Source organism: Engystomops pustulosus, chromosome 3 (assembly GCF_040894005.1).
Source record: "Engystomops pustulosus chromosome 3, aEngPut4.maternal, whole genome shotgun sequence".
Lineage (NCBI taxonomy): Eukaryota > Metazoa > Chordata > Amphibia > Anura > Leptodactylidae > Engystomops > Engystomops pustulosus.
This window is the reverse complement of record NC_092413.1, coordinates 221,495,006-221,515,812: the sequence shown is the minus strand read 5'-3', so window position 1 is coordinate 221,515,812 and position 20,807 is coordinate 221,495,006. Positions and strand designations below refer to the sequence as shown.

The following is a 20,807-nucleotide window of genomic DNA, read 5'->3' as shown; positions in this document are numbered from 1 at the left end:
TTCGCGCATGTCTTCCGATAGGTTCGGAGATACGCGCGCACATCTGCAAAACATCAGGAAACATCTGGAATATTTAATCAAGCACTGTTCTTTTACTGTTCTGTTTTAGCAAAAAAATGCTCGGGTCTCCCATTGACTTCAATGGGGCTCGTTATTCGGTACGAGCACTCGAGCATCTGGAAAAGTTTGTCTCAAATAACGAGTACCCGAGCATTTTAGTGCTCGCTCATCTCTAGTTAACACCCATAATCGGTGTCATCACGGGTGTTAGGGAGGCGAGATCCTGGTCCAGGTCTAGGTTCAATACCAGAATTTGGGTCAACATAGAATATTTAAGTTTGGGTCTGGCCAAACTCATCCAGATCTGAACTTAAGTGGGTCTGCTCATCCCCACTCAAATCTAAATGGGAGGGCAGAGGTGTGGGAGCAGAGTATTTGTGTGTTTGAAGATTTGGAAGGTGGGACAGTCATTTTGGTTGAGAGTTCCAGAGTATGGGGGATATTTGGGAGAAGTCCTGGAGGTGGTTGGGAGAAGAGTAAAGCTGAAGGTGCTGTGGGGAACGGTACATGAGGGAAGGTATTGACTGATAACAAGAAGAATTCGTATTATCATCATAATCTTTATTATTCTTTTAATGTTTGTAATCTGGCATGAAAAATTACATAACTTTTCCATGTTGATAACATTATAGTTGTATTTTGGAAGTCCTTCCATTGGTTCCTTTGCGGCCAGGTCCAGTGTAACACCTTCCAATGGAATCATATTTGTTATGCAGAAATTCATAACCAAATCTAATGCAAAACATGAAACAAATCTCTCCATGTCTATCCGTAGCATCAGCTGGACTCCTCCGAGATGCAGACAGATTTATCCATGTGTGACACATACAGGATATCTGCTTACAGACAAAAAGAGAACTTAGTCTAAAATAAGATGTTTTCTGAAACTGTAGCAATTCTGTTCATTTCTTTCCTCATAATCATCATCGGGTTACTGCTCAATGGATTTATCGTCATTGCAAACCTGTTGAGGTGGATGAAACATCAAGCTCTTCAGTCCATCAATGTTCTTCTCACCAGCTTGGGAGTGGTGAGGCTCTTACTTCTATGTGTTCATGTGCAGAATGTCTACTTTATGCTAGCAGGGTGGTCTCTGTTCAGTAGTGACTATGCTAAATACCTGGGCACTTTCGTGACGTGTTTGATCTTCTGCAGTCTCTGGTGGGGCTCGGTTCTCTGTGTCTTCTATTGTGTGAAGATCACAAGCTACAGCAACAGAGTCTTCATGAGACTCAAGATGAACATCAACAAGATGGTCCCCTGGCTTCTTCTCATCACATTAGTCATCTCGTTTGTTTCCAGCGTGCCGTATAGTTGGTCACTAGTTTCCAGTAACCTTGATAACAGCGACACCAACAGCACCAACAATGGAAACCTACCCCAGAGCGTTAATACAGTCATTCTGCTCATCATCTTCTTTGCAGGATCCATCATACCTTTCCTGATATGTTGTGTAGCCATCTATCTCATCATTGTGTCCCTCCTGAGACACACCAGGAATATGAGAGGCAGAGACTCCGGCTTCAGTGACGCTCAACGAGACGTTCACCTCAGCGTGATTCGGTCCATGGTCTCTTTCCTGGCATCTTACACTATGTATAACATTTCATACGTTTTGGTTATCACACATTTGCAGACAACATTATCTACTTTAATTTTTTTTGCTTTCATTTGTGCTTACCCGAGTCTGCACTCATTTTGTTTCATTTTCAGCAACCAGGAACTGAAAGAATCCTTCTTGTTTCTTTTATCTATTATGTGTTTAGGAAAGTTAAAGCTATCAGTTCCTTAATGGAAACATTGGGGCAGATAAATCAGGAGAAACACTGTGGGGCACATTTACTTACCCAGTCCAGTCACGATCCCCCATCCGGACGGTCTGACAAAAAAAGAAGTCCAGCACGATTCACCAACATCGTGCACCCGATATCTTGCATTTGTTGCTTCCCCGCTGAGGTCCGCTGGAGTTCACCTTCTTCATCCTGGTGCATGTAAGTGCATTGTCCGTGTATAATGTGCTGTGCGGGGAGTCACTAAGATCGTGCACCCGATATCCTGCATGTGTCGCTTCCCCGCTCAGGTCCCCGGAGTTCACCTTCTTCTTCCTGGTGCATGTAAGTGCATTGTCCGTGTATAATGTGCTGTGCGGGGAGTCACTAAGATCCTGCACCCGATATCCTGCATGTGTCGCTTCCCCGTTCAGGTCCCTGGAGTTCACCTTCTTCTTCCTGGTGCATGTAAGTGCATTGTCCGTGTATAATACGCTGTGCGGGGAGTCACTAAGATCCTGCGCCCGATATCCTGCATGTGTCACTTCCCCGCTCAGGTCCCCGGAGTTCACCTTCTTCTTCCTGGTGCATGTAAGTGCATTGTCCGTGTATAATGCGCTGTGCGGGGAGTCACTAAGATCCTGCGCCCGATATCCTGCATGTGTCGCTTCCCCGCTCAGGTCCCCGGAGTTCACCTTCTTCTTCCTGGTGTATGTAAGTGCATTGTCCGTGTATAATGCGCTGTGCGGGGAGTCACTAAGATCGTGCGTCCGATATCCTGCATGTGTCACTTCCCTGCTCAGGTCCCTGGAGTTCACCTTCTTCTTCCTGGTGCATGTAAGTGCGCGATTGTGCCAAAATTCGATCGTGTGCGCCAAAAACCCCTGTTAAATGCGGCACAACACGGAAATTGACGAAAATGCGGTCCGTGGACCCTTTGTAAATGAGTTTGAGTGTGTCCTGTCTACATTTCAGGCCAGAATCATTTGAAGCTTCCTACATTGTGATAATTCTGCTGGATGAAAGAAATTGAGGCTGGCGTAGATTTTAGCCATAACCTGCACACGTTTTCTATATTTGTCCTCCCTCCAGGCCTTCCTTGCTCCTGCTAATGTTTCCAAAAATGTTGAGTATGGCACAAAGGACCTAAAAGTTAGGACACAAAAGTTCAGCCATGTTCAAATTGAACCCAGATGTTCACCGCCACTGGTACCACCCACAGTCGGTGCTAGAACAATCGCAAGTGCTGCCAACAAAGCCATTTCCCAGCAGATTGATTTCCAAGGATCTTTGGGGAAATGACAGCACAGCAATTAAATACTAGTGGTGGCTTTGCCGGTGGCCTTTAGGCCCCTTCCACACTAGCGAGTGTGATGCGATGAACTCGCATCACACTCGCAACGCAAGCTGCCGGGAACGCACGGCCCGAACGCTGCACCGCGGGAGTGAACTGACATGCTGAGTTCACTCCCGCGGTGCAGCGTTCGGGCCATGCGTTCCCGGCAGCTTGCGTTGCGAGTGTGATGCGAGTTCATCGCATCACACTCGCTAGTGTGGAAGGGGCCTTAGAGTTATCACTTGTGGTTGGTGCCGGCACAGGTGTTAACAGTAGGGGGGGGGGGGGTGAGCCATACACTGAGCATGAACTTCTGTCTGAAATCCGACTTCGGAGATCTGAATGTCAAGGTTCGTCACGGACCTCAGAAACGCGGATTTGGGCTCTTCTTATCACTAAACACAATAGGGCACATTTGCTAAGACCTTAGCACCAGTTTTCATTCGTACTTTTTTATGTTCTTTTACGTTCAAACTCCTTGCGCAGGTATTTAAGAAGTATCAGCGCCACATTTGTGTCCCACGCGACTCTTTTGTGTCACGGCTGCACTAGGAATCATGTGATACAAATTAGGGGGGCGTTCCGGAGCTTAGTCGGACCGTGCGCCAGATTAGCATGCAAAGTATGACAGAAATGTGTTGCACGTCCCATGTTAAAGGTGCTCCAACAAAAAGTGGTGCTGGGTAAATAAAGGGTTTAAACTGGGGTAACAATTGTTTGTTGGGGGTAAAATGGCTGATGTGTACATCACAATAATGTAATACATGTTACTATATGTAAACGGGAGGACAATATTAGTGTTAAGGACTATTTTTGGTGTAATATTTATAGGGACATGAAGCTGGTGCCATTGAATATGAGGATTTATGTGTAACCGATGCGGGGAAGGAAATGTAGACTTCCTACAGATGTTATGGAACTGTCCAAAGTCAGGACAATTCTAGAATAAAATAAATAAATAAATAAATAAAATTTTGGGCTAAGAGGACAAAATAATATATATATATTGGGCCAGATACATCTTAGTTTGGAAATGTAGAGATCGTAAAATATAATTTCAGCATGGGAAAGCCTGTTCACTGGGGTAAACATTTCTGGAATACTTTGGTCCACTGAGAATGATGTCATTCAAAAATGGGAGACACTCTGGGGCTCTATCGATTCAAAACTGTTTGAAGGGGCAAGTAGACCCTACCTGGCCACGGAGCGGGCCGGCATCGAACGTTGCTGCCCCCTGTCTGTGCACTAACTATATCCTGTGGTAGGATTTGGCATGGGTTATAGAGCAGCCAGGACAAGGCGTCCTACGCAAAACACATGTTGGAGATCGGCTATTTTGGTCTGGATACATATACTTTCACACTGCACTCCTGCTCAGCCATGTTTGCCTGTGTCCACCTAGCAGGATTTCTGCTGATATTTACTATTGGATTCAGTAAAGTTGAGTCTCATATACATTTTGTTAGTATACATTGTGACTTTATGCAGGTCCTGTATTCTCTGTGTTTTGTTCCTCTTTTTCTGTGTTTTTTCTGTGGTTTTAGACTTATTATCTAATAAACGTATTTTACTGACAATGTATTTGTGTGATGTCTTGGTTTTTTTTGGTTGAGTACATAAAGCAATTGTATGCCAGGCGGGACACTGGATATATCTAATGGCCATTGTTTCTATAATAATAATATCTTTATTTACAGTATTAGCTTATAGTCTATGAGGATGAGGAGGTGACACAAGAGCTTACAGTCTATGAGGATGAGAGAGGACACAAGAGCTTACAGTCTATGAGGATGAGGGGGTGACACAGGAGCTTACAGTCTATGAGGAGGAGGGGGTGACACAAGAGCTTACAGTCTATGAGGATAAGGGGTGACACAAGAGCTTACAGTCTATGAGGATGAGGGGGGACACAAGATCTTACAGTCTATGAGGATGAGGGGATGACACAAGATCTTACAGTCTATGAGGATGAGGGGATGACACAAGAGCTTACAGTCTATGAGGATGAGGGGGTGACACAAGATCTTACAGTCTATGAGGATGAGGGGATGACACAAGAGCTTACAGTCTATGAGGATGAGGGGATGACACAAGAGCTTACAGTCTATGAGGATGAGGGGTGACACAAGAGCTTACAGTCTATGAGGATGAGAGAGGACACAAGAGCTTACAGTCTATGAGGATGAGGGGATAACACAAGAGCTTACAGTCTATGAGGATGAGGGGTGACACAAGAGCTTACAGTCTATGAGGATGAGAGAGGACACAAGAGCTTACAGTCTATGAGGATGAGGGGTGACACAAGAGCTTACAGTCTATGAGGATGAGATGGACACAAGAGCTTACAGTCTATGAGGATGAGGGGGTGACACAAGAGCTTACAGTCTATGAGGATGAGGGGGGTGACACAAAAGCTTACAGTCTATGAGGATGAGGGGGGTGACACAAAAGCTTACAGTCTATGAGGATGAGGGGGTGACACAAGAGCTTACAGCCTATGAGGATGAGGGGGTGACACAGGAGCTTACAGTCTATGAGGATGAGGGGGTGACACAAGAGCTTACAGTCTATGAGGATGAGGAGGTGACACAAGAGCTTACAGCCTATGAGGATGAGGGGGTGACACAGGAGCTTACAGTCTATGAGGATGAGGGGGTGACACAAGAGCTTACAGTCTATGAGGATGAGGAGGTGACACAAGAGCTTACAGTCTATGAGGATGAGGGGGTGACACAAGAGCTTACAGTCTATGGGGATGAGGGGTGACACAAGAGCTTACAGACTATGAGGATGAGGAGGTGACACAAGAGATTACAGTCTATGAGGATGAGGGGGTGACACAAGAGCTTACAGTCTATGAGGATGAGGGGTGACACAAGAGCTTACAAACTATGAGGATGAGGGGGGGACACAAGAGCTTACAGTCTATGAGGATGAGGGGGTGACACAAGAGCTTACAGTCTATGAGGATGAGGGGGGGGGCAGAAGAGCTTACAGTCTATGAGGATGAGGGAGTGACACAAGAGCTTACAGTCTATGAGGATGAGGGAGGACACAAGAGCTTACAGTCTATGAGGATGAGGGGTGACACAAGAGCTTACAGTCTATGAGGATGGGGGGGTGACACAAGAGCTTACAGTCTATGAGGATGAGGGGGTGACACAAGAGCTTACAGTCTATGAGGATGAGGGGGTAACACAAGAGCTCACAGTCTATGAGAATGAGGGGGTGACACAAGAGCTTACAGTCTATGAGGATGAAGTGGTGACACAAGAGCTTACAGCCTATGAGGGTGAGAGAGGACACAAGAGCTTACAGTCTATGAGGATGATGGGGTGACACAAGAGCTTACAGTCTATGAGGATGAGGGGTTGACACAAGAGCTTACAGCCTATGAGGATGAGGAGGTGACACAAGATCTTACAGTCTATGAGGATGAGGTGGTGACACAAGAGCTTACAGCCTATGAGGATGAGGAGGTGACACAAGAGCTTACAGTATATGAGGATGAGGGGGTGACACAAGAGCTTACAGTCTATGAGGATGAGGGGGTGACACAAGAGCTTACAGTCTATGAGGATGAGGAGGTGACACAAGAGCTTCCAGTCTATAAGGATGAGGGAGTGACACAAGAGCTTACAGTCTATGAGGATGAGGGGGTGACACAAGATCTTACAGTCTATGAGGATGAGGGGGAGACACAAGAGCTTATAGTCTATGAGGATGAGGGGGACACAAGAGCTTACAGTCTATGAGGATGAGGGGTTGACACAAGAGCTTACAGTCTATGAGAATGAGGGGGTGACACAAGATCTTACAGTCTATGAGGATGAGGTGGTGACACAAGAGCTTACAGCCTATGAGGATGAGGAGGTGACACAAGAGCTTACAGTCTATGAGGATGAGGGGGTGACACAAGAGCTTACAGTCTATGAGGATGAGGGGGTGACACAAGAGCTTACAGTCTATGAGGATGAGGGGGTGACACAAGAGCTTACAGTCTATGAGGATGAGGGGGTGACACAAGATCTTACAGTCTATGAGGATGAGGGGGTGACACAAGAGCTTACAGTCTATGAGGATGAGGGGGACACAAGAGCTTACAGTCTATGAGGATGAGGGGGTGACACAAGAGCTTACAGTCTATGAGGATGAGGGGGACACAAGAGCTTACAGTGTATGAGGATGAGAGGTTGACACAAGAGCTTACAGTCTATGAGAATGAGGGGGTGACACAAGATCTTACAGTCTATGAGGATGAGGTGGTGACACAAGAGCTTACAGCCTATGAGGATGAGGAGGTGACACAAGAGCTTACAGTCTATGAGGATGAGGGGGTGACACAAGAGCTTACAGTCTATGAGGATGAGGGGGTGACACAAGATCTTACAGTCTATGAGGATGAGGGGGTGACACAAGAGCTTACAGTCTATGAGGATGAGGGGGACACAAGAGCTTACAGTCTATGAGGATGAGGGGGTGACACAAGAGCTTACAGTCTATGAGGATGAGGGGGACACAAGAGCTTACAGTCTATGAGGATGAGGGGGTGACACAAGAGCTTACAGTCTATGGGGATGAGGGGGTGATACAAAAACCGACAGTTTTAATGGTGCAGCGGGCACTCGTTAATCTGAATGTAGCCTTAGACTGTCTCACGCTGCCCGGCTGCTCCTGCACTTCCCCCGCTCTCTGCCTGATGTCATCTCTCTGCAGCACAGAATGAAATAACAATCTATTATAACAAGCCCAATCACTTCTTTAATTGTAGAATAATTCTTATATTAAATTCAAGCAAAATAAGTATTTTCCAAAATTATGTAATGTTTCGTCACAATGGCCTGTACCAAATGCAATGCATAGTAGATAGGGTAAGGTTGGATAAAGATATCTGAGGCAGCGGCTGGATGAGTACATCACTACAAACAGATGGTGAAAAACCTACAAAATAAATACATAAAGAAACAAAAAGTTGTGGATTTCAAACTTGAAATGTTACCATTTTTATTTTATTTCTTTTATGTATGGATTGCAGTCAGCGTTAGGGTCCTACCTTGATAGGTTAATATCATCCTGGTGGATACATTTTGCCTTCTGAGCACATTCACCATAATGTAGTCACTTATTTATAGACGAGTGACCATATATCCTGAAAAACACAACACAAACCTGTGATCCCTACTCATCTGCATGGAGGATCTATAGATGGATGATAGCTCTGTGACTCCTGGGGATTAAGCATAACCCCTGCACATATAGTATCATAGTCTATATGGTTGAAAAAAGACACATGTCCATCAAGTTCAACCACGGAAGGGATTGCATGAGGAAGGGATTCAGGGGAAACTATTCTATATAACATAACCATCAATGTTATTTAGTTGTAAAAAGGCATCTAGACCCTTCTTGAAGCTCTCTGCTGTCCCTGCTGTGACCAGCGCCTGAGGCAGGCTATTCCACAGATTGACAGTTCTCATAGAAAAGAAGCCTCTGGTGATTAAACCTTGTTTTCTCCAGACGGAGACAGTGCCCCCTCGTCTTTTGATTTGATCTAATCTGAAACAACTTCCCACCATATTTTTTGTATGGACCATTCATATATTTATATAAATTAATCATGTCCCCTCGTAGTCGTCTCTTTTCCAGACTAAATAAATCTAATTGTTTTAATCTTTCCTCATAACTAAGACCCTCCATACCCCCTTATCATTTTTGTGGCTCTACGTTGTATGTTCTCCAGCTCCAGGGCCTCCTTTTTATGGACCGGTGCCCAGAACTGGACAGCATATTCCAGGTGTGGCCGAACCAGTGCCGTGTATAGTGGTAATATTACATCCCTATCACCAGAGTCCAGATCACTTTTAAAAAAATAAATATTGTGAAATCTTTTATATTAACAATTATTGGCTTTTCTCTGGTCGGTCAGTATTCAAAATGGCCAAGTTCCCAGAATATACAGTCTATGGTGGGGCCCAGTGCTCTGTGTCTTCTACTGTGTCAAGATCACAAACTACATCAGCAGCTTCTTCATAAGAATCAAGAGGAACATCTCAGGAAGATCCTCCTGGATGCTTCCCACCCTCCGTTTCTCTTTAGTTTTACCTTACAAGTGGTTTGTGTTTTCTTATGAGTCCATTTATGGCACCATTGGTGGAACTGGAGACATGATAACAAACTGTCCCAATCACTTTGAGGCAGATTTTCTAATGGTCCGAATCGTGTTTTTCTACCGGGTTTCCCGAAATTTTCCAATTTGCGCCGAATTGCCCCGGGATTTTGGCGCACGCGATTGGATTGTGGCGCATCGGCGCCGGCTTTCACGCGACAGAAATGGGGGGGGGGGTGGCCGTCGAAAAAACAGGGAAAACACCGGGATGAAGGAGGTGAATTCCGGCGGACTTCAGCACAGCAGCCACACCTAGTGGACATCGGGCACACGACCTTAGTGAATCTCGGCAGACCTGGATCAGCGTCGGGGAACGCGCCGCTGGATTGCAACTGGACCGGGTAAGTAAATCTGCCCCATTGTGTATTTCTGTTAGTCTTTTGATCTTTTCACTCATCAGACACACCAGACACCCGGACAGTAAGAGTTCTGGATTCAGAGACATTCAACGAGACATTCACCTAAATGTCATTTGGAGCATGGTCTCCTTTCTCTTGTGTTTTGTTCTATATTTTTTCAGTCCTAACCTGTTACCTCTGAGCTTACTCTTCCATAATCAGATCATTTCCCTACTGTGCTTTACTCTCTATGTTCCCCATGCCAACTTTACATTCAGTTTCTTTAATTATGAACAATAAACAACTGAAAAAATAAATGTCTTTACTACAGTCCTCAGCTGTTCATGGATGAGGGATTAGACTCGTTGGGCAAAGTTTGTCAGCCATTTAGTAGTGGTCTACGAGGCTTCACTTTCTGAGTTGTGATTTGTAAATTTGTGTGACGCTATTTTGAGAAAAATATAAGTCAAAATGTCATTTATGTTGTAGTGTTTCATTATGATGAGATACTTAAAGATTAGAGATGAGCGAACACTAAAATGCTCGGGTACTCGTTATTCGAGACGAACTTTTCCCGATGCTCGAGTGCTCGTCTCGAATAACGAACCCCATTGAAGTCAATGGGAGACTCGAGCATTTTTCAAGGGGACCAAGGCTCTGCACAGGGAAGCTTGGCCAAACACCTGGGAACCTCAGAAAAGGATGGAAACACCACGGAAATGGACAGGAAACAGCAGGGGCAGCATGCATGGATGCCTCTGAGGCTGCATAATCGCACCATTATGCCAAAATTATGGGCAACAGCATGGCCATGACAGAGTGACAGAATGAAGCTAGATAGCATCTAAAACATCCAATAATTGACCCTGACACTATAGGGGACGGCATGCAGAGGCAGCGGCAGCAGCGGCAGGCATGGCAACATACCCTAAATGGACTCAGGCTTCAAACCAATGGGTAGCAGAGAGGAACCAAAGGAGGTGAGCAAGAAGCGCTCAAATAATATCGGTACATGATAAAAGTTTGCCAGTATATTTTGTGGATTACACAGCAGGGTGGCGACAAAGTTAACATGGAAGCCATGAAAACAACCCAAAATTCTGCCTGACACAGCTCGTTTGATAAGGGGACCATGTATGGAGGCAGTGAACTAGTAGTAGATTAAAGGTGCTGCAGTTAAAACTATGTTAGTTGGATCTTGGCATGGAGCTGGCGCTCCGCTGCCAGGCGAGCTTTCGCCAATCCAAGCCCGTGTCTCTAGGCTACTCCCCAAACAGCACTTCTAAGAACCTTTTGTATAAGATCAAGTGTAGTAGCGTTCTTATAAGTTTAGGATATGCCGGGTGAGGGGAATGTAAACAGATGCGCAAGAAGCGCTGAAATAATATCCCTAAATGGTAAAAGTTTGCAAGTATATTTTGGGGATTACACAGCAGGGTGGCGACAAAGTTAACAACTTTGATGTGGAATGCCCTGTAATAGCTCTTGGGCGGTGTGCCTTTTATCGCCTAGGCTCAGCAGTTTCAGCACCGCCTGCTGTCGCTTAGCGACGGCACTGCTGCTGTGCCTAGAGCTACCGACTGATGGCGCCATGCCCACGGATGGTAATTCGGAGGAGGAGGAGGTGGAGGAGGGGTGGGAGGAGGTATAGTAGGCCTTTGAGACCTGGACCGAGGTAGGCCCCGCAATTCTCTGCGTCGGCAGTATATGACCAGCCCCAGGGTCAGACTCGGTCCCAGCCTGCACCAAGTTAAGTGTAGTAGCGTTCTCATAAGTTTGGGATATGGCGGGTGAGGGGAATGTAAACAGATGCGCAAGAAGCGCATGATGCGCATGGAGCTGGCGTTCCGCTGCCAGGCGAGCTTTCGCCAATCCAAGCCCCTGTCTCTAGGCTACTCCCCAAACAGCACTTCTAAGAACCTTTTGTATAAGATCAAGTGTAGTAGCGTTCTTATAAGTTTAGGATATGCCGGGTGAGGGGAATGTAAACATCTGCGCAAGAAGCGCTGAAATAATATCCGTAAATGGTAAAAGTTTGCCAGTATATTTTGTGGATAACACAGCAGGGTGGCGACAAAGTTAACAACTTTGATGTGGAATCCATGAAAACAACCCAAATTTCTGCCTGACACACCTCGTTTGATAAAGGGACGATGTATGGAGGCAGCTATATGGACGACTTTTGGAGGTAGCAATGGAGACAACGTGTGGAGGCTGCTATGGAGACAATTTAATTTGGATAGTGCCTGTATGTGGCAGTCCCAAACATTTTTCAAACCAGAGGAGCAGGTAGGTGGCCCTCCAGTAAAATGGGATAGATTGAGTGCCTGTATGTGGCAGTCCCAAAAATGTTTCAAACCAGAGGAGCAGGTAGGTGGCCCTGCAGTAAAATGGAATAGATTGAGTGCCTGTATGTGGCAGTCCCAAAAATGTTTCAAACCAGAGGAGCAGGTAGGTGGCCCTGCAGTAAAATGGAATAGATTGAGTGCCTGTATGTGGCAGTCCCAAAAATTGTTCAAACCAGAGGAGCAGGTAGGTGGCCCTGCAGTAAAATGGAATAGATTGAGTGCCTGTATGTGGCAGTCCCAAAAATTGTTCAAACCAGAGGAGCAGGTAGGTGGCCCTGCAGTAAAATGGAATAGATTGAGTGCCTGTATGTGGCAGTCCCAAAAATGTTTCAAACCAGAGGAGCAGGTAGGTGGCCCTCCAGTAAAATGGAATAGATTGAGTGCCTGTATGTGGCAGTCCCAAAAATTGTTCAAACCAGAGGAGCAGGTAGGTGGCCCTCCAGTAAAATGGAATAGATTGAGTGCCTGTATGTGGCAGTCCCAAAAATTGTTCAAACCAGAGGAGCAGGTAGGTGGCCCTGCAGTAAAATGGAATAGATTGAGTGCCTGTATGTGGCAGTCCCAAAAATGTTTCAAACCAGAGGAGCAGGTAGGTGGCCCTCCAGTAAAATGGAATAGATTGAGTGCCTGTATGTGGCAGTCCCAAAAATTGTTCAAACCAGAGGAGCAGGTAGGTGGCCCTGCAGTAAAATGGAATAGATTGAGTGCCTGTATGTGGCACTCACAAAAATTGTTTCAAACAGAGGACCGGGTAGGTGGCCCTCCAGAAAAATTAAATGCATGAAGTACTATAGCAAGAGCCAGTGGGCCCTGTCAAAAAATAGCCAGTTTCCTCTGCTTTACTGTACAAAGAGGAGGAGAAGGAGGAAAATGAGGAGGAGGAGGAGGAGTGGATCAATTATTCAGGTTGAGCTTCCTTCACCTGGTGGAGATTGGAAATTCTGAGAAATCCAGCCTTTATTCATTTTAATAAGCGTCAGCCTGTCAGCGCTGTCAGTCGACAGGCGTGTACGCTTATCGGTGATGATGCCACCAGCTGCACTGAAAACCCGCTCGGACAACACGCTAGCGGCAGGGCAGGCAAGAACCTCCAAGGCGTACAGCGCCAGTTCGTGCCACATGTCCAGCTTTGAAACCCAGTAGTTGTAGGGAGCTGTGTGATCATTTAGGACGATGGTATGGTCAGCTACGTACTCCCTCACCATCTTTCTGTAAAGATCAGCCCTACTCTGCCGAGACTGGGGACAGGTGACAGTGTCTTGCTGGGGTGACATAAAGCTGGCAAAAGCCTTGTAAAGCGTACCCTTGCCAGTGCTGGACAAGCTGCCTGCTCGCCTACTCTCCCTCGCTACTTGTCCCGCAGAACTACGCACTCTGCCGCTAGCGCTGTCAGAAGGGAAATACTGTTTCAGCTTGTGCACCAGGGCCTGCTGGTATTCATGCATTCTCACACTCCTTTCCTCTCCAGGGATGAGAGTGGGAAGATTTTGCTTGTACCGTGGGTCCAGGAGAGTGAACACCCAGTAATCGGTGCTGGAATAAATTCTTTGAACGCGAGGGTCACGGGATAGGCAGCCTAGCATGAAATCTGCCATATGCGCCAGAGTACCAACGCGTAAGAATTCACTCCCCTCACTGGCCTGACTGTCCATTTCCTCCTCCTCCAACTCCTCCAACTCCTCTTCTTCTGCCCATACACGCTGAACAGTGAAGGACTCAACAATGGTCCCCTCTTGTGTCTCGCCAACATTCTCCTCCTCTTCCTCCTCATCCTCCTCCACCTCCACCTCCTCCGATATGCGCTGAGAAACAGACCTCAGGGTGCTTTGGCTATCAACAAGGGAATATTCTTCCCCCGTCTCTTGTGACGAGCGCAAAGCTTCCGACTTCATGCTGACCAGAGAGTTTTTCAACAGGCCAAGCAGCGGGATGGTGAGGCTGATGATGGCGGCATCGCCACTGACCATCTGTGTTGACTCCTCAAAGTTACTCAGCACCTGACAGATATCAGACATCCACGTCCACTCCTCATTGTAGACTTGAGGAAGCTGACTGACCTGACTACCAGTTCTGGTGGAAGTTGACATCTGGCAGTCTACAATCGCTCTGCGCTGCTGGTAAACTCTGGATAACATGGTCAGTGTTGAATTCCACCTCGTGGGCACGTCGCACAACAGTCGGTGAGCGGGCAGTTGGAGGCGGCGCTGCGCTGCCCTGAGAGTGGCAGCATCTGGGCTGGACTTCCTGAAATGCGCACAGATGCGGCGCACCTTCGTGAGCAAATCAGACAGATTGGGGTATGTCTTGAGGAAACGCTGCACTATCAGATTTAACACATGGGCCAGGCATGGCACATGTGTCAGTCTGCCGAGTTGCAGAGCCGCCACCAGGTTACGGCCGTTGTCACACACAACCATTCCCGGCTTGAGGTTCAGCGGTGCCAGCCACAGATCAGTCTGCGCCGTGATGCCCTGTAATAGCTCTTGGGCGGTGTGCCTTTTGTCGCCTAGGCTCAGCAGTTTGAGCACCGCCTGCTGTCGCTTAGCGACGGCACTGCTGCTGTGCCTAGAGCTACCGACTGATGGCGCCGTGCCCACGGATGGTAGTTCGGAGGAGGAGGTGGAGGAGGGGTGGGAGGAGGAGGAGGCATAGTAGGCCTGAAACACCTGGACCGAGGTAGGCCCCGCAATCCTCGGCGTCGGCAGTATATGAGCAGCCCCAGGGTCAGACTCGGTCCCAGCCTCCACCAAGTTAACCCAATGTGCCGTCAGCGATATATAGTGGCCCTGCCCGGCAGCACTCGTCCACGTGTCCGTGGTCAGGTGGACCTTGTCAGAAACGGCGTTGGTCAGGGCACGGATGATGTTGTCTGACACGTGCTGGTGCAGGGCTGGGACGGCACATCGGGAAAAGTAGTGGCGGCTGGGGACCGAATACCGAGGGGCGGCCGCCGCCATGAGGTTGCGAAAGGCCTCGGTCTCTACTAGCCTATAGGGCAGCATCTCCAGGCTAAGCAATCTGGAGATGTGCACATTAAGGGCTTGGGCGTGCGGGTGGGTTGCACTATATTTGCGTTTCCGCTCCAGCGTCTGGGGTATGGAGAGCTGAACGCTGGTGGATGCTGTGGAGGATCGTGGAGGCGACGATGGGGTTTTTGTGGCAGGGTCCTGGGCAGGGGGCTGACTAGCAGCTGACACAGGGGAAGGAGCAGTGGTGTGCACGGCCGGAGGTGAACGGGCTTGTTGCCACTGAGTGGGGTGCTTAGCATTCATATGCCTGCGCATACTGGTGGTAGTTAAGCTAGTAGTGGTGGAACCCCTGCTGAGCCTGGTTTGGCAAATGTTGCACACCACAGTCCGTCGGTCATCCGGTGTTTCCTTAAAGAACCTCCACACTTCTGAAGATCTAGCCCTCGCCGCAAGAGCCCTCACCACGGGAGCTTCACTAGTTGACAGTGGCGCTGATGCACCAGCTCTGGCCCTGCCTCTCCGTCTGGCCCCACCACTGCCTCTTCCAACCTGTTCAGGTCGAGGACTCTCCTCCGTCTCAGAAGCACTGTGTTCACCCGGCCTCTCAACCCAGCTTGGGTCTGTCACCTCATCATCCTCCGATCCCTCAGTCTGCTCCCCCCTCGGACTTCCTGCCCTGACAACAACTTCCCCACTGTCTGACAACCGTGTCTCCTCATCGTCGGACACCTCTTTACACACTTCCACTACGTCAAGAAGGTCATCATCACCCACAGACTGTGACTGGTGGAAAACCTGGGCATCGGAAAATTGCTCAGCAGCAACCGGACAAGTGGTTTGTGACTGTGGGAAGGGTCCAGAAAACAGTTCCTCAGAGTATGCCGGTTCAAATGCCAAATTTTCCTGGGAGGGGGCAGACTGGGGGGGAGGAGGCTGAGGTGCAGGAGCTGGAGGAGTGGCGATTTCGGTGACATGGGTGGACTGCGTGGAAGACTGACTGGTGGTGGACAAATTGCTCGAAGCATTGTCAGCAATCCACGACATCACCTGTTCGCACTGTTCTGGCCTCAACAGTGCTCTACCACGAGTCCCAGTAACTTCAGACATGAACCTAGGGAGTGTAGCTCTGCGGCGTTCCCCTGCTCCCTCATCAGCAGGTGGTGTCTCACCCCGCCCAGGACCACGGCCTCTGACCCCTGCAGTAGTTGGACGCCCACGTCCCCGCCCTCGTCCTCTACCCCTAGCCCTCGGGTTAAACATTTTTAAAATGAGAGTTATAACTTTTTTTTTTTTTTTACTTTTTTTTTTTTTTTTGTGTTTTTTTTTTTTTTTTTGTGTTTTTTGTTTTTTTTTGAGTTTTTAAAACCAAACAATGCTATCCTATTGCTATGGCTATTTTCTAGCCAAGTATCAAAGGAAGCACAGTACTATGCCAGATGAGATGACACTGAGTTCTTGCCTAATAGAAATCCAACCCCTACTGAATTTTGCCACTTCAGCCTTTGCTATGGATATGTGCGCCACTAAGCGCAGAACACAGCGGTCGCAAGTCCCACTACAAATTGCTCAGAATTGGCAAGTACATGCACTGCAGAAACTACAGTCACCAGCAGATCAACCAGAAATCAAATATATAGAACGCTACTGTAGGCTTCAAGAAGCTGTTTGTATTCTCCTATGGCTATTTTCTAGCCAAGTATCAAAGGAAGCACAGTACTATGCCAGATGAGATGACACTGAGTTATTGCCTAATAGAAATCCAACCCCTACTGAATTTTGCCACTTCAGCCTTTGCTATGGATATGTGCGCCACTAAGCGCAGAACACAGCGGTCGCAAGTCCCACTACAAATTGCTCAGAATTGGCTAGTACATGCACTGCAGAAAGTACAGCCACCAGCAGATCAACCAGAAATCAAATATATAGAACGCTACTGTAGGCTTCAAGAAGCTGTTTGTATTCTCCTATGGCTATTTTCTAGCCAAGTATCAAAGGAAGCACAGTACTATGCCAGATGAGATGACACTGAGTTATTGCCTAATAGAAATCCAACCCCTACTGAATTTTGCCACTTCAGCCTTTGCTATGGATATGTGCGCCACTAAGCGCAGAACACAGCGGTCGCAAGTCTCACTACAAATTGCTCAGAATTGGCAAGTACATGCACTGCAGAAACTACAGCCACCAGCAGATCAACCAGAAATCAAATATATAGAACGCTACTGTAGGCTTCAAGAAGCTGTTTGTATTCTCCTATGGCTATTTTCTAGCCAAGTATCAAAGGAAGCACAGTACTATGCCAGATGAGATGACACTGAGTTATTGCCTAATAGAAATCCAACCCCTACTGAATTTTGCCACTTCAGCCTTTGCTATGGATATGTGCGCCACTAAGCGCAGAACACAGCGGTCGCAAGTCCCACTACAAATTGCTCAGAATTGGCAAGTACATGCACTGCAGAAACTACAGTCACCAGCAGATCAACTAGAAATCAAATATATAGAACGCTACTGTAGGCTTCAAGAAGCTGTTTGTATTCTCCTATGGCTATTTTCTAGCCAAGTATCAAAGGAAGCACAGTACTATGCCAGATGAGATGACACTGAGTTATTGCCTAATAGAAATCCAACCCCTACTGAATTTTGCCACTTCAGCCTTTGCTATGGATATGTGCGCCACTAAGCGCAGAACACAGCGGTCGCAAGTCTCACTACAAATTGCTCAGAATTGGCAAGTACATGCACTGCAGAAACTACAGTCACCAGCAGATCAACCAGAAATCAAATATATAGAACGCTACTGTAGGCTTCAAGAAGCTGTTTGTATTCTCCTATGGCTATTTTCTAGCCAAGTATCAAAGGAAGCACAGTACTATGCCAGATGAGATGACACTGAGTTATTGCCTAATAGAAATCCAACCCCTACTGAATTTTGCCACTTCAGCCTTTGCTATGGATATGTGCGCCACTAAGCGCAGAACACAGCGGTCGCAAGTCTCACTACAAATTGCTCAGAATTGGCAAGTACATGCACTGCAGAAACTACAGTCACCAGCAGATCAACCAGAAATCAAATATATAGAACGCTACTGTAGGCTTCAAGAAGCTGTTTGTATTCTCCTATGGCTATTTTCTAGCCAAGTATCAAAGGAAGCACAGTACTATGCCAGATGAGATGACACTGAGTTATTGCCTAATAGAAATCCAACCCCTACTGAATTTTCCCACTTCGGTCTTTGCTATGGATATGTGTGCCACTAAGAGCTAAACACAACGGTAGCAAGTCCCCCTGCTAATTCCTCACAAAATGGTAAAAGATGCAAATTAAAATAAAAAAAGTAGAACGTTATTGTAGCCCTAAGAAGGGCTGTTGGGTTCTTTGAGAATCACTCCTGCCTAACAGTAAGCTAATAGAACACCCTAACGCTTTCCCTGAGCAGCAGCAGCTCTCTCCCTAGCGGCATCCAGAGACAGAATGATCCGAGCAGCGCGGCCAGCGGCTAGTCTATCCCAGGGTCACCTGATCTGGCCAGCCAACCACTGCTATCGACGTGTAAGGGTACCACGTCATGCTGGGTGGAGTGCAGAGTCTCCTGGCTTGTGATTGGCTCTGTTTCTGGCCGCCAAAAAGCAAAACGGCGGGAGCTGCCATTTTCTCGAGCGGGCGAAGTATTCGTCCGAGTAACGAGCAGTTTCGAGTACCCTAATGCTCGACCGAGCATCAAGCTCGGACGAGCATGTTCGCTCATCTCTATTAAAGATTTTTTGTTTTGTTTTCTGAGATATAATTGTTATCGTAAGAGGTTTTGAGGTAGAAGGTTTTGTGACCGTTCAAAAAATATCATTTATTTTATCATCCTGTATTTTTTGTTTGCTTTCTTTAATTTTTGATATATAATTCATACTTGTGGTTTCTATAATATTTTTATAATATTTCTAAATCTATTACGGCAGTTGCAATTTTTTTAGAATTTTTCTTAAAATCATTAACTTCTCCTCCTTTGGAGCTCCTGTTCTCTATTATGGTACAGGTAGTTCTGCTTCAGACAATCATTGCCTTAAGGGGACAGGAGGAGGCAACTGAAAACGGCTTCCGTCGCCATCTGCCACCTGCCATTTTAAAGCGCAAGTCATTAATATCATATAGGTAATGGTCTATAACCTACAACACAGACTTATAATGATATGATATATCCACGCAGCCGCTATATAGAAAAATTCTGCCCCTACATTGCTTATGTGACCGTAACTACCTCTATGCCAAAAACTGAATGAACTTAATGAAAGGACCTATCCGCAGTAGACTGGCTAGGCTGGATATCCCCTGCTCAGAATCCACGTACCAAGTGTCAAACCCCAAAGACAAAAGAAAATAGCGCTCATAGGGTAGTATTGCTTGGTTACAGGTATTTTGTATGGCTAAGTGCTTGCTCACCTGGTCGAGTTGTGCTCAACAAGACACAATTCTAGTGTTAGTTTGAAATGACAGTGGTCAGTGGCAGCCGATGTTTCAGTGTGTTCTGCAAACACAAGGGACTATGCCTGTTGGAGTCTGGGAGTCAAATCGGGAAGGTCGGAAACGGTAGGCGCACAACAAGACCGGGTATATTCTCTCCAAATATATTTATTATTAATAAAAGGATAGGTAAAAGATCATCACAACGCGTTTCGGGGAACCAAGGTCCCCTTTTTCAAGTGAAAGAAGATTCTTTGATGTGTGAACATGGTCCAGCCTTCAGCTCTTCGGGTAGAGCCTCTGTGTCAAACCCCTATTGATTTGACACTGATGACTTATCCTGAAAAACAGTCATCCGCACTATGAGCAGACCCAAACACGCAATATTCAGCAAGATGTCCGGGTTCAGTTCCGGCTTAATCCCCAGTCGGTAATACCCGCGATCAGTGCTGGCACCAATTGCAGGTTTCAACTGTTCAAAGCCCCTGGTGCATGTGTGCCACCCATCAGATGACATAGGAACATACACCATTTTTTCTAGGATTGTCACTCCCTGATGATGTCACGGGCATGCCAATCCTAAGGAAAATGGTGTTTTATTGCCAACAGAATTTTATCTGCCAATCTTAAAGATTACCGGTGGGGGTGACCCGAACCAAATTTAAGTACTGAGTTTAGTTGAACTCAGCAAACCCGAAAGCCTGAAAGCGTACACACAACCCTTGTTATCAGGTTAACCAAAGGATAATTTTAGTCCACTGACTATAACAAAAAGGAACACAAATATTCCTTACCAGGTTTATATTAAACAGGATACAAGTTCGGGAGTGCCCTGGTCATTAGAATTCATGGAGCAGTATAGAAACAGATCAAAGTGTTAGTAGCCCGCCACTACAGAAGGAAGCATGTCCATGTAGCTATGCTGTATACAGGGCCGGATCATAGGCAGGGCTCCCGGGGCGCGAGCCCCGGGGCCCCCACCACTTAGCCCTTTAAATGGGCCGCCACCAAATGTGGGCGATTCGGGCGGTCACACGACTGCCTGAATCGCCAACAGTGTAGTTGGCTTCGGGCTCCCCGTCCGAATCGCGAGATGTTCCTCACTTTCGTCTATGGCAGAGTGAGGGAACAATAAGTTCCCTGCTCTGCCATAGACGATCGCATATAAACAAAGATGGCGGCCCCCTGCCGCTAGCGACGCAGTGCGTGACGTCTCAGCGTGTGACGTCACGGCGCCGCGACGCCGCCGCGCTGCCTGTAGCAGGGCGCCGCCATCTTTGTTTACATCCGACACCTAGAAGGAAGATGATGACGGCGCGCATCGGGGGAACACTGGAAGGTGAGAACAATTTTATTGTGACTGTA

General features: G+C 47.0%; 2 protein-coding genes across 2 annotated transcripts in view; both read left to right on the top strand.

Moving 5' to 3' along the window:
• LOC140120742 (uncharacterized) overlaps positions 1-20,807 on the top strand; it is a 363,359-nt gene that overhangs the window by 7,695 nt on the left and 334,857 nt on the right. The gene's annotated exons all lie outside the window — the stretch shown is intronic.
• On the top strand, positions 901-2,238 carry LOC140120741 (taste receptor type 2 member 9-like). Its single transcript, XM_072139693.1, has one exon. It carries the CDS (start codon positions 935-937, stop codon positions 1,850-1,852), a length of 918 nt encoding a protein of 305 aa, XP_071995794.1. The 5' UTR covers positions 901-934; the 3' UTR covers positions 1,853-2,238.